The sequence below is a fragment of the Pelobates fuscus genome, chromosome 5, assembly GCF_036172605.1.
Source record: "Pelobates fuscus isolate aPelFus1 chromosome 5, aPelFus1.pri, whole genome shotgun sequence".
NCBI classification, from domain to species: domain Eukaryota; kingdom Metazoa; phylum Chordata; class Amphibia; order Anura; family Pelobatidae; genus Pelobates; species Pelobates fuscus.
Window position 1 is genome coordinate 15,151,240 of NC_086321.1, and position 13,385 is coordinate 15,164,624.

At 50.6% G+C, this 13,385-nt stretch overlaps 1 protein-coding gene across 2 annotated transcripts in view; it reads right to left on the reverse strand.

The window, feature by feature from the left end:
* The window catches only part of PDE8B (phosphodiesterase 8B), a 155,516-nt gene that overhangs the window by 45,416 nt on the left and 96,715 nt on the right, over positions 1 to 13,385 (reverse strand). For both annotated transcript variants that reach the window (XM_063453602.1, XM_063453600.1), the window contains exons 6-8: positions 12,909 to 12,997; positions 11,315 to 11,393; positions 10,150 to 10,290 (exon numbers count right to left, since the gene is read on the reverse strand). In XM_063453602.1, the coding sequence (XP_063309672.1) occupies positions 10,150 to 10,290; positions 11,315 to 11,393; positions 12,909 to 12,997 (309 nt within the window). The remainder of the gene's footprint in view (positions 1 to 10,149; positions 10,291 to 11,314; positions 11,394 to 12,908; positions 12,998 to 13,385) is intronic.

Consider the following 13,385-nt stretch of genomic DNA (forward strand, 5'->3'; position numbering starts at 1 on the left):
GTCTGGTGGGGTCTCCTTTTTCTCCTTCTGCAGGGCCATGGATGAGGTGGAGAAGATGCTGGAGGTGATCCGGTCGGCGGCGCAGGGTCGTGGAGCTGGATGGCTGCGGGCCCAACTCGGTCCGGCCCTGGCGGGGATGACGGCCCAGGAGGGCGAACGGGACCGTCCGGTTCGTGCCAGGAGGCCGCCACGGAGGCTGAGCCCAGGCGTGGGGCCTGGTGAAGATGGTGCTGCTGGCGAGTCGGCGGCAGGAGGACGCAACGGGCCCGGTGGCCATGCGGTCGAGGCCCCGCCTCCCGCCGTGCTGCCTGGGCCGCGGGGACGTGCGGAGCGACGGGCGGCTGCCCGGGACCGTGACGGTCCGGCCCTCGGGTCGAGGGGGGCCGCACCCGGATCGGGGGTTGCGGCGTCGGCCGGGCCCTCTGGAGTGACGGTCGGCGTGGGGTCGCGGCCCAGGAGGGCGCCCCCTCCGTCCAGGACTGCTGCTGCCAAGGCCGGAGACGTGGGGCCCACGCGGAGGCTGCTGGATCACCAGGCAAGTGCAGGGGGCTCTGCCAAGGGCCCCCTTGGCGTGTATGGGGAGGGATGTTCTTTGCCCAGTGGTAGTGGGGCTAATGGGGGTGGAGGGCGCAGGCCGGAGCATGAGGAAGGGCAGGGGGGGGGGGAGGTGATTACTGGGGGGGCTCAGGCTAGCGCAGGGGCTACAAGAGGGGGGCGCGCAGCTAGGAGAGAGGGGTTGGGGTCTCCGGAGGGGTCCCTGGGGGTAGCTGGGGGCAATAGGGGGTCCTCGGCCGGAAGGGGGGTTAGGTCTGGGCCTATGGGGCAGTCAGAGTCCTTGAGGGCGGGTGGGTCTGTTCCTCAGGTGGGGGTCAGGAAAGGGGGTCGGGCTAGGCTTTGCTCAGCAGGTGTGGGGGGCGGTACTGGGGGCGGGGAGAAGGTGGTTCGCTCTAGGGAGCGGTTGCCGGGGTGCAGTGGTAGGCGGGGGAGGTCCAGTTCAGGGTCCAGCGGTACCAGCACTGGTACCAGCCTAGCGGACGTGACAAGCGAGCGGGTGGAGTTGGCTGGGGGGGGGGGTCCCGGAGGCGGCCAGGCAGCACGCCTATGTGTCCTTTGCGGGCCCCCTAGGGGTACACCTCAAACAAGAGGTGAAGGAAAAGATATGGAAGGGCGACTTCTGTGAAATCTTTTCCCTCCTCCCGTTAGAGGAATTTATTGACCTCAAGGAGGAAGATAAGAAGGATGAGAAAAAGGAGGAGGAGGAGAAAAAGAAACGGTATCGTAAGATACCGAAGTCTTTCGGCAACTGGCTGCGGGCGTTCTGTGTGCTGGCCAGCGTCTTGGGGGAGAAATCTCCTGGCCTATGCTCCTCCCTGTTCTGTTACTTGGACGGTATTTGGGAGGCGTACCGCACCTACGGGGGACTGGCGTGGTGGCGGTATGACGAGCAATTCCGCCAACGCCTGGCGGCCAATCCGGGAATGAGGTGGGACCAGATGGACCTACCTCTCTGGATGAAATTGATGATGGCACAGAAAGCACAGCCCTTTCAGCACACGGCCGGCGCAAAGGGGCAGTCCGCCTCGTCGGCCGCCACAGCAAAGGGCTTCTGCTGGCTCTTTAACGAGGGCCAGTGCAAGTGGGGGACCGCAGCCGCGAGCGGAGGGGGGGAGGGGCTTCCCCTGCCCAGGGGCTTAACCCCGGTGAGGCTAGACGCGATGGAACCTTGACTAAGCCGCTACGGTAACAGGGCGGACGCCGCGGTACTTCGGGCGGGCTTTGGGCAGGGGTTCTTTATCCCCTTCCGGGATGAAGGGGGGTCGCAGGGGCGGCGCAACCTTAAGTCGGTTGCGGAGTTCCCTGGGGTGGTTCGGGAAAAGTTAGGGAAGGAGGTCTCGTTGGGTAGGATGGCGGGCCCGTTCTCAGCTCCGCCATTGGAAGGTCTTAGGGTTTCCCCTCTCGGGGTGGTCCCAAAGAAGGAACCGGGGAAGTTTAGGCTCATTCACCACCTCTCCTACCCCAAGGGGACGTCGGTGAATGATGGCATCGACAGGGAGTTGTGCTCGGTGTCGTACGCATCGTTCGACCGGGCGGTCGAGCTGGTGAAAAGGGCCGGACGGGGGGCATTGATGGCTAAAGTGGATATCGAGGCAGCCTTTCGGCTGCTTCCGGTCCATCCGGCTTGTCATCACCTGCTGGGGTGCTTCTTCGAAGGGGAGTACTTTGTGGACTTATGCCTCCTGATGGGCTGTTCCATCTCCTGCTCGTACTTCGAGAAGTTCAGTACTTTTCTTGAATGGGTGGTACGGACAGAGGCTGGGAACGGTGCGGTGGTGCACTACCTGGACGACTTCTTTTGCGTAGGGCCGGCGGCCTCCCCGGCCTGCCTGCACCTACTGAGAACTGTCGAATGGGTGGCGGGCCACTTTGGGGTCCCGCTGGCGGCGGATAAAACTGAGGGCCCAGCGGTGTGCCTTAGTTTCCTGGGACTGGAGATAGACTCGGTGAAGGGTGAGTGTCGGCTGCCGCCGGCGAAGTTGCAGGGTCTGAAAGGGGCGGTGGCAGCAGTGGCTCGGGTACGCAAAGTTACCCTACGGCAACTGCAGTCCCTGATCGGGATGCTCAATTTTGCTTGCCGGGTGATCCCCATGGGGAGGGTCTTTAGCCGCAGCCTGTCGGCGGCTACGGCGGGGGTGCGCTCCCCACACCATTTCATCCGGGTGTCGTCCTCTATGAGGGCCGACCTGGCCGTATGGGATACCTTTTTGCGGGATTTCAATGGTACAGTGTTCTTCAGGCAGGAAGGGGTGTCGGCGGACGAGCTGGAGCTGTTCACTGACGCGTCGGGTAGTGTGGGCTTCGGGGCCTACTTTGGTGGGAGATGGTGCGCGGAAAGATGGCCGGAGGCATGGGGGTCGAGCGCCCTCATGCGGAACCTGGCTTTCCTGGAACTGTTTCCGCTAGTGGTTGCGTTAGCTCTGTGGGGTGAGGACCTGTGGAATCGAAAGGTGGTCTTCTTCTCGGATAACATGGCGGTAGTGCACGCGGTGAATAATCAGTCGGCGGCGTCTAAACCGGTGGTCAGGCTACTGCAGCGCTTTGTCTTAACGTGCATGTCCCTGAATGTAGTCTTTCGCGCACGCCATGTGCCCGGGTACTTGAACGAAGTGGCTGACGCTCTCTCTCGTTTACAGTGGCCTCGGTTCCGGACGGTGGCACCGGAGGCGTTGGAAGTGGGGCAGGAGTGCCCGGACGAGATTTGGCAACTGGGAGCGTCCTGCTTGGAGGACTTGTGAAGGATTCCCTGGCACCGGCCACGTGGGCCGCTTACAGTAAGGTTTGGGGTTTGTGGGAGCGGTCGTGGGCTGGACTGGCCGGCGTGCCGGAGGGGGAGGCGCTCCGGGACGCGTTCCTGTGGTACACCTGCCAATTGCTGGCGCAAGGGGCTTCCCCGACGGGTTTGAGTTGTCCCTGTTCCGGGCGGCGTTTTTGCTGGCCTTCTTCGGGGCGTTCAGGATTGGCGAGCTGGTAAGCGCCAATCGGGCGTCGTCCGGAGGCTTACAGGCTTCGGGGGTCCGGATTCTGAACGGACACTTGGTGGTTCATCTGGCCAAATCCAAGACGGACGTCCTGGGGGTGGGCCGCGGTCTTCTTCTCAGATAACATGGCGGTAGTGCACGCGGTGAATAATCAGTCGGCGGCGTCTAAACCGATGGTCAGGCTACTGCGTCGCTTTGTCTTAACGTGCATGTCCCTGAATGTAGTCTTTCGCGCGCGCCATGTGCCCGGGTACTTGATTGAAGTGGCTGACGCTCTCTCTTGTTTACAGTGGCCTCGGTTCCGGACGGTGGCACCGGAGGCGTTGGAAGTGGGGCAGGAGTGCCCGGACGAGATTTGGCAACTGGGAGCGTCCTGCTTGGGGGACTTGTGAAGGATTCCCTGGCACCGGCCACGTGGGCTGCTTACAGTAATGTTTGGGGTTTGTGGGAGCGGTCGTGGGCTGGACTGGCCGGCGTGCCGGAGGGGGAGGCGCTCCGGGACGCGTTCCTGTGGTACACCTGCCAATTGCTGGCGCAAGGGGCTTCCCCGTCGCTGGTTGACAGGTCCATGGCGGCGCTGGCCTTCTGGTTCAAGCTGCACGGGAAGGAGGACCTTACTAAATGCTTTGTCGTGCGGCAGGCACTTAAGGGATATCGGAGGGGGCGTAGGGTCCCGGACGCGAGGCGCCCGGTGTCGGTGCGGGTGTTGGGCGACCTGTTGGGGGGGCTGCCGGACATTTGCTTCGACGGGTTTGAGTTGTCCCTGTTCCGGGCGGCGTTTTTGCTGGCCTTCTTCGGGGCGTTCAGGATTGGCGAGCTGGTAAGCGCCAATCGGGCGTCGTCCGGAGGCTTACAGGCTTCGGGGGTCCGGATTCTGAACGGACACTTGGTGGTTCATCTGGCCAAATCCAAGACGGACGTCCTGGGGGTGGGCCGCGATGTGACGCTGCGGGCCTTGCCGGGCTCCCCTCTGTGCCCGGTGGCGTCGGTGGTGGAGTACTTGGCCAAGAGGCCGGTGGTTGGGGGATCACTGCTGGTGCACGCTGACGGGTCATCCCTTTCCCGTTTTCAGTTCACTAGGGTCTTTCGGTCCGGCCTGAAACGGTTGGGGCTCCGGGCGGATAGATTTGGTACACACTCCTTTCGCATTGGGGCGGCCACGGAGGCTGCTCGGTTGGGGCTGGGGGATGACACGGTAATGCGGATTGGGAGATGGGCCGCGGGACTAAGAGGTTCCGGTCATATGTGCGGCTGGGTTTGTTGGAAGGTTAGGGCAGGTCGCTTCGGGGTTCCTGAAGGGACTATTGTGGGGGGGGTTTTTTCAAATGCTGTTTTTTCTCTTTCTTCCCCAGGCCGTGTGGCATGGATCGTGGGCCATTCATTTGTCTTCTGGGCCGAAAGGAGGACCGCAGCTCGAGCTCGAGGCCAGCAGCTGGGCTTCGCAGCGGACCAGTTGGCGGTGAAATGGTTTGGGTACAGGGGTTTTCGCTGGGGGGAAGTCTGCGGAAAACTATCCCGGTTGGTGGCGGGTGGGCATAGGCCCGACCTGCTCGTCCTCCACGCGGGGGGCAATGATTTGGGCCTCACGCCGCAACGGCGCTTGGTAAAGTGGATGAAGCAGGACCTCAACAAACTGGGGGACCTGCTTCCGGGGGTGATGTTTGTATGGTCGGAAATTATCCCGAGACAGCGTTGGAGGTACGCTAGGGACGCGGTGGCCATCGAGAGGTGCAGGAAAAAAGTGAATAGCTTGATGGCAAGCTTTGTGAGGAAGCTGGGGGGTGTGGTAGTGCGACACAGTGAGTTGGAGGGTGCGCTGCCAGGGTACTACCGCTCGGACGGTGTTCATCTTTCAGCAGTAGGATGGGACCTGCTGAACCTCGGGTGGCAGGACGGAATACACAAGGCACTATTTCTTCGGGGTGGCGGAGCTCAGACAGCTTAAGGGGTCAAGGTCTGAGCTTGTGGCGGGATAGGGAGCTGAAGGAGAAGGAATAGGCTCCCTAGGATGAACGTCATGGAGACGTAAAACTGTGGTCCTTGGTGGTTGGTAGGTTTCGAGTCCTGTCGGTGGCTCAGAACCTGGTGGGGTAGGGGTATCCGGGTATACCCCTGCCATGGTTAAATTGTGTTTGGCACTTTAAGTTGGTATGTTGGAATTATGTTGGTATATGTTATATATGTGTTATTATATGGGGGTCATTGCCTTTGTTATATTAACAGAAGGATTCGGATGCGAGGACGGGGCATGGGGGCAATGACCCAGGTTTATTTGTTAAGTTATTATTACTGTGATTATTATTGTTATTATAATTATTATTGTTATTATTATTAAGTTATAAGTAATATGGTTATTATAATTATTCAAGATTGTTTAATAAAGCTGTGGACAATTTTTCCCATATACACTAGTGTCAGTGCATTATTGGGGAAGGTATGTGGGAGGGTTGTCCTGGTATCCGACTGCCCATATGGCGACTATACACCGGTCATGTAGCCCCAGGTAGCCAAAGCGCAGCTAAGCGGACAAGGGCCTTGACAGGAGTTAGGAGGCGGGCATAGGAGGAGGAAAGGAAGTATAGGGTTATGGGTAAAGGGGATGGGATATTTAAATAGGCAGCCATTTTGTGTTAATTCACTTTTAATCTCCTACCTGACCGAGTTTGTCCCACCCACCCTCCCTTTAGGTTGTTCCTGGTGGGGGTTATCCCGTTTTTTCACAGCGGCGGGATAGGGAGCTGAAGGAGAAGGAATAGGCTCCCTAGGATGAACGTCATGGAGACGTAAAACTGTGGTCCTTGGTGGTTGGTAGGTTTCGAGTCCTGTCGGTGGCTCAGAACCTGGTGGGGTAGGGGTATCCGGGTATACCCCTGCCATGGTTAAATTGTGTTTGGCACTTTAAGTTGGTATGTTGGAATTATGTTGGTATATGTTATATATGTGTTATTATATGGGGGTCATTGCCTTTGTTATATTAACAGAAGGATTCGGATGCGAGGACGGAGCATGGGGGCAATGACCCAGGTTTATTTGTTAAGTTATTATTACTGTGATTATTATTGTTATTATAATTATTATTGTTATTATTATTAAGTTATAAGTAATATGGTTATTATAATTATTCAAGATTGTTTAATAAAGCTGTGGACAATTTTTCCCATATACACTAGTGTCAGTGCATTATTGGGGAAGGTATGTGGGAGGGTTGTCCTGGTATCCGACTGCCCATATGGCGACTATACACCGGTCAAGTTTATTTCCATTCCAAACAGAGCTACCATGAGAAATAAAGCCAAATCCTTACTCCCAACACCATTCACCAAGCCACAAGTTAAAGTCCCTAATACGCATCCGCCTGTCGTTCTGAGTGTTATGCACAGGCAGAACTTCAGAGAATGACAGTGTGGAAGCAATCTGCCGTATATCATTGGCAAAAACACCAAAAACTTCCTTAACTTCTGAAACCTCATTGCAAGCCATGTCATTTGTCCCTAGATGGACAAGTACATCCAATTTCCCTTACTGCTTTGCTCGCTTAACAATATTACAAATATGTCTCCTGTCTCTTTGAGCAGTAGCTCCAGGAAGGCATCTCACAAGACCAGTATTGTCCATCTCCACAACTCTTATGATGGAATCGCCCAACAACAACTGCTTTCTATTAGGCCTCACCATAGTCTCCAAGCCTCTCTCCAAAACACCACTACCCTCAGTGCCTGAGCCTGTCTCCCCAACACCACTACCCTCAGTGCCTGAGCCTGTCTCCCCAACACCACTACCCTCAGTGCCTGAGCCTGTCTCCCCAACACCACTACCCTCAGTGCCTGAGCCTGTCTCCCCAACACCACTACCCTCAGTGCCTGAGCCTGTCTCCACAACATCACTACCCTCAGTGCCTGAGCCTGTCTCCACAACACCACTACCCTCAGAGCCTGAGCCTGTCTCCACAACACCACTACCCTCAGTACCTGAGCCTGTCTCCAAAACACCACTACCCTCAGTGCCTGAGCCTGTCTCCACAACACCACTACCCTCAGTGCCTGATCCTGTCTCCACAACACCACTACCCTCAGTGCCTGAGCCTCTCTCCACAACACCAGTACCCTCAGTGCCTGAGCCTGTCTCCACAACACCAGTACCCTCAGTGCCTGAGCCTGTCTCCAAAACACCACTACCCTCAGTGCCTGAGCCTGTCTCCACAAAACCACTACCCTCAGTGCCTGAGCCTGTCTCCACAAAACCACTACCCTCAGTGCCTGAGCCTCTCTCCACAACAACACTACCCTCAGTGCCTGAGCCAGTCTCCAAAACACCACTACCCTCAGTGCCTGAGCCTGTCTCCACAACACCACTACCCTCAGTGCCTGAGCCTGTCTCCATAACACCACTACCCTCAGTGCCTGAGCCTGTCTCCACAACACCACTACCTTCAGTGCCTGAGCCTGTCTCCACAACACGACTACCTTCAGTGCCTGAGCCTGTCTCCACAACACGACTACCCTCAGTGCCTGAGCCTGTCTCCACAACACGACTACCCTCAGTGCCTGAGGCTGTCTCCACAACACCACTACCCTCAGTGCCTGAGCCTGTCTCCACAACACCACTACCCTCAGTGCCTGAGCCTGTCTCCACAACACCACTACCCTCAGTGCCTGAGCCTGTCTCCATAACACCACTACCCTCAGTGCCTGAGCCTGTCTCCACAACACCACTACCTTCAGTGCCTGAGCCTGTCTCCACAACACGACTACCTTCAGTGCCTGAGCCTGTCTCCACAACACGACTACCCTCAGTGCCTGAGCCTGTCTCCACAACACGACTACCCTCAGTGCCTGAGCCTGTCTCCACAACACCACTACCCTCAGTGCCTGAGCCTGTCTCCACAACACCACTACCCTCAGTGCCTGAGCCTGTCTCCACAACACCACTACCCTCAGTGCCTGAGCCTGTCTCCACAACACGACTACCCTCAGTGCCTGAGCCTGTCTCCACAACACCACTACCCTCAGGGCCTGAGCCTGTCTCCACAACACCACTACCCTCAGTACCTGAGCCTGTCTCCACAACACCACTACCCTCAGTTCCTGAGCCTGTCTCCACAACACCACTACCCTCAGTACCTGAGCCTGTCTCCACAACACCACTACCCTCAGTACCTGAGCCTGTCTCCACAACACCACTACCCTCAGTAGTCTCCACAGTCCTAAATATATTGTATAGCGTGTGGTTTCATTACTACCGTTAATAAAGCAATATTCACTTTTGTTGTGGGAACCGGGGCAGGGCACTCTTGGCACCATAAGCACTATAGCAGGCTTACTTTAAGTTAGCCAAATCATTTCCTGTTTTGGTACATGCTTGCTCCAGAAACAGGCATATTCTGACACTTTGCAGGAAATGAAAAAATAGCAATTCTACGTTTTTTTTTTTTTTTAAATATTCTTTTCTATTTACGGTTTGCAGCCAAGTTCTCCAAAGGCATGGCTTTATTTTTTTTAAAAATGGGTCGTTTTCTTTAACTGCCTAGGTTATCTAAACTTGGCAAATTAAATAATACGGTAAACGAAAAAAGTATTAAAGACATTGGTGTTATAGAGATATTAATGGACCTTAGCCCCTTAAGTGGCCACTACCTGGCTCAACTTTACGAGTATTGCTGCAGCAGACGTTCCCCTTTCCCCAATAAATATATAAACGTTGTCCCTTCTAGGACTTTATCCATTGTCTGGGAGAGATGGAATTAACATACTAACGCTGAAGGAACTTTTGCTTTACTAATATCTGTGAAAAGACACCGGGTAGTGGATGCCCAAGGGACACAGTAAGCGTCAAAACATTTGAAAACAGCTTGATCATTAAAGGGACACTATAATCACCAAAACAACTTTAGCTTAATTAAGCAGTTTTGGTGTATAGGGCATGCCCCTGCAGTCTCACTGTTCAAATCTCTGCCATTTAGGAGTTAAATCCCTTTGTTTATACAGCCCTAGTCACACCTCCCTGCATGTGACTTACACAGCCTTCCTAAACACTTCCTTAAAAGGAACCTAGATAGTCCCTTTATGGCACAGTCTGTTTAATTTAGGATTTCTTATCTCCTGCTCTGTTAATAGCCTTCTAGTGACTTCAAGAGACTCCTGTGTGTGATTAAAGTTGAATTTACATAGCAGAAGATAAAAACTTCTAAAGTTAACATCTGATTGAAAATTAAACCATTTTGCTTTCATGCAGGCTGTGTCAGTCACATCGAGGGGAGGTGTGGCATAAACAGAAATAAAGTGATTTAACTCCTAAATGGCAGAGAATTGAGCATTGAGACTGCAGGGGCATGATATATAAACCACCACTGCTTCATCAAGCTAAAGTAGTAGTATCTCTTTAACAGTGGGATGCACCAGATGACTCCTGGAACCATAAACCAATCAAGGAGGGCACACTGGAAGCATATAATAAAGTATACACAGCATATCAGACAATGGTGCTCAACCACATTGAAGGACGCAACCTATCTAGTCAAATATACCCATAGGCGCAAGGAAAAGTGTAGAAATATACTTGTGTTGATTTTTGTGGTGATTTCCAGGTTTACATATATGTTACTGTGTCTCGTTACCTTTCCCTTTTTGATGCATGTGTTGATTGTATCCAGAAGGTCTGCCCGGTTTTTGTCACTCTTTGGCAATTCGGTGAGCTCTTTCCCAATGAGTTCCTCTCGGTTGTAGCCCATCATCCGTTCAAACGCTGGATTAATATACTGACAAGTTACAAGTACTTAGAAAGCTTGTACGTAATAAATATAGAAAAACAGACGTGAACGCTATTACAATCCTGGTTTAGAAGGTTTACTCAGTTTGTATTAATTACTTCTAGAACATATGTTAAAGTGGCGCTATCACCAGAAAATGTCTTGGGAGAAAATGGATACAAATAGATTCCTACTATTTTCATGGAAGCGACCTATAGTCAGTTTAGCTGAAATTACTGCTTGAAATTCTGTCATTGTTTTAGCATGGAGGTTACCATCTTGGAATGAAATGCTCCAGAGATCATGTGTCAGCAGCCAATCAGAGTCTGTGATTTCCCAAGTAGCTCCCAACTTTTCCAATATGCAGGAAAGTGTTCTTCAGACTCTCTGATGGAACTAAATTACCAATATGTCAAAGTTTAGCTGGGAAGTTCACCCGTATGAGGCACAAACAGTTTTTGAATAAGAATAGTTTTTATGATTTATTTATACAAGCTGGATTTATTATAGGTTTTTCCCTTACTCTATTATTTTTCCTATTGCACAACTTCGAGCTATATATCCTTGTTTTAACACCCTGGAGTAGGTTTACAGTTGACCTACTGAGGACTGCTGCCTTTTAGGATATATTTATTTATTGTTCACTCCCTCTGTGCTAATCTAAGCTCACACCTAACATTGTTCAGTTTTTAATATATGATTAAATATGCACAGACGGTTTCTGATGACAGCGACACATCAGGATATAAAACTAAAACAAACTTTTACATTTTGATATTAATGAATCACAGCTCTAATAACAGGACAATTTACTGAACTGAGAATTAAACGTGAATTCAAAGAATATTTAACATTTCAGGTCAAAACAGTCTAAATGGAAAAATTGCTTTAGGTTTGGCTAGTCTGGTCTTCATTTTGAAATTCATTTTGAATTCACTTTAAATTCTCGGTTTAGTAAGTAGCCCGTATATACCATAAATAACAGTCAGATAATTCAGAGGGTATCGTGGAAAGAAAGATATGTTCTGTGTACCTGTATGACATGGTCTTCACTTGTAATTTCTATGGCTTCCTGACACTGATCTAACGCTGTAAATATGGAATTACAGGACCTGTAACGACACAGAATCATCTGTAAATTGACAGAATTCATATAAACATAGACTCCACTCACCCCCTGTCTTCAGTCAGAGTCAAATTATCTCTCACTGGCTGCTCAGCTGGCTAGAAGGCAAATGGGTTAATGCATATTGCTGGGGAATCCATATATTTAATTCAAATATATTGTATGTACATATTCCATAAGTAACACTGAGGGCAATACGGAGACAGAGTCCAGTAAACCCTTCCTAAGGACGATTTGTTGTCATAAAAAGGATACTAGATATAATTTTTTTATATTTGTTAATAAAATTATCAATAAAACCCGAAATGTCAATGTCTGTGGCTCGGCTATCTCTACAGGAAGGTGAAAAAAAACACAATTAAGGCAAAATTGACACTGGCAGCCAAGATAGATGGTTAGATAGAATCATTTTTGTTGGAGACACTGATTGTCAGTCACACTGTGCAGCACTGCCCCAGGAAGCACCATCTGAGGAGTGGCCAGTGGAGTTATCACTAGGCTGTAATGTGAACACTGCATTTTCTCTGACAGTGTGTACTGCAAAAAGCCTGAAGGGAATGATTATACTGACCAGAACTAATAAAATAAGCTGTAATTGTTCTGGTGACTATAGTGTCCTTTTAAAATAGAATCACATTAATTAATTTTGTCTTGTTATATGTGAAAAGATTGTTTAATTTACATGAATGAATTTCAGCTTAAAGGAACACTATAGGGTCAGGAATACAAATATGTATTCCTGACCCTATAGTGTTAAAATCACTATTTAAATTATTGTTCAAGGGGCCGTACCTCTCTTACCCCTCCTAAATAGAGTATAAAACTCACCTTTATTCCAGGGCCACACAGGTCCACTGGGGCTCGCTCTGCCCCTGATTCACCTCCTTAGCTGAGATCATCAGAATTGATTATCTCAGCCAATCCAATGCTTTCGTATGAAAAAGCATATGATTGGCTGAAATTGTCAACTCTGATTATTTCAGCCAAGGAGGAGGGGTGGGGGTGGAGCCAACTGCTGAGCTGGCCAATCAGCATCTCTTTATAGAGATGCTTTGAATCAATGCATCTCTATGAGGAAAGTTCAACTTCTCCATGCAGGGTGTGTCGACACTGCATGTTGTGCAGCACTAACCCAGGAAGCATCTCTAGTGGCCGTCTGAGTGACTGTCACTGGAAGTGTTGCTCGGGAGCAATGTAAACACTGCCTTTTCTCTGAAAAGCCAGTGTTTACATGAAAATGCCTGCAGGGACAGGCTATAGACACCAAAACAACTATATTAAACTGTAGTTGTTCCGGTGACTATAGTGTTTCTTTAATGGCTATTATTTAGTACTCAATATTTAAGACTTTCAGTAACAAAATAAATGGACAAAACCTATTTGCTGTTTAAAGCATGTTTTTATTTATTTATTTATTTTACGTTTCTTTGAAATGTAGCAGCGATATACAGCTTCCTAGATATAGCATTGATTGTTAAAAATCAGTATTCTTTTTACGTACCGCAGTTTGAATTGCGATCGCACCTCCCCGTGTTCAATCTGAATCAGCTCATTGTAACACGCAATCATACTGCTATTCTCTACGAATCTCTATCAAATAAAAGATAAAATACAAACAAACGTATGAAATGCAAATTAACAGCATTACAAGACTGCGGACTAAATCACCATGGAAACATTGTAATATTCAATCAATAAATATGAAAAACAAGGCAAGCTTGTGGTCTATATTATTTTAAAGCTAAAAAAATGATGCATTAACCTCACAGGCAGGTTATTCCTGCGTTTCATTTATTTGAAAACTGAGATGCATAGCTAGCATATAGACCTAAAATCAGACATTTATGTTAACATTGCTATTCAGGGATAACTAAAAATTCCAATTTATGGCAGGTTACACAATTTAGATTGTATTTATTCAATTGTTCTTACAGTGCAGAAATACTGGGTGCCGGTGTGCGTAAAAGGTTTTACAGCT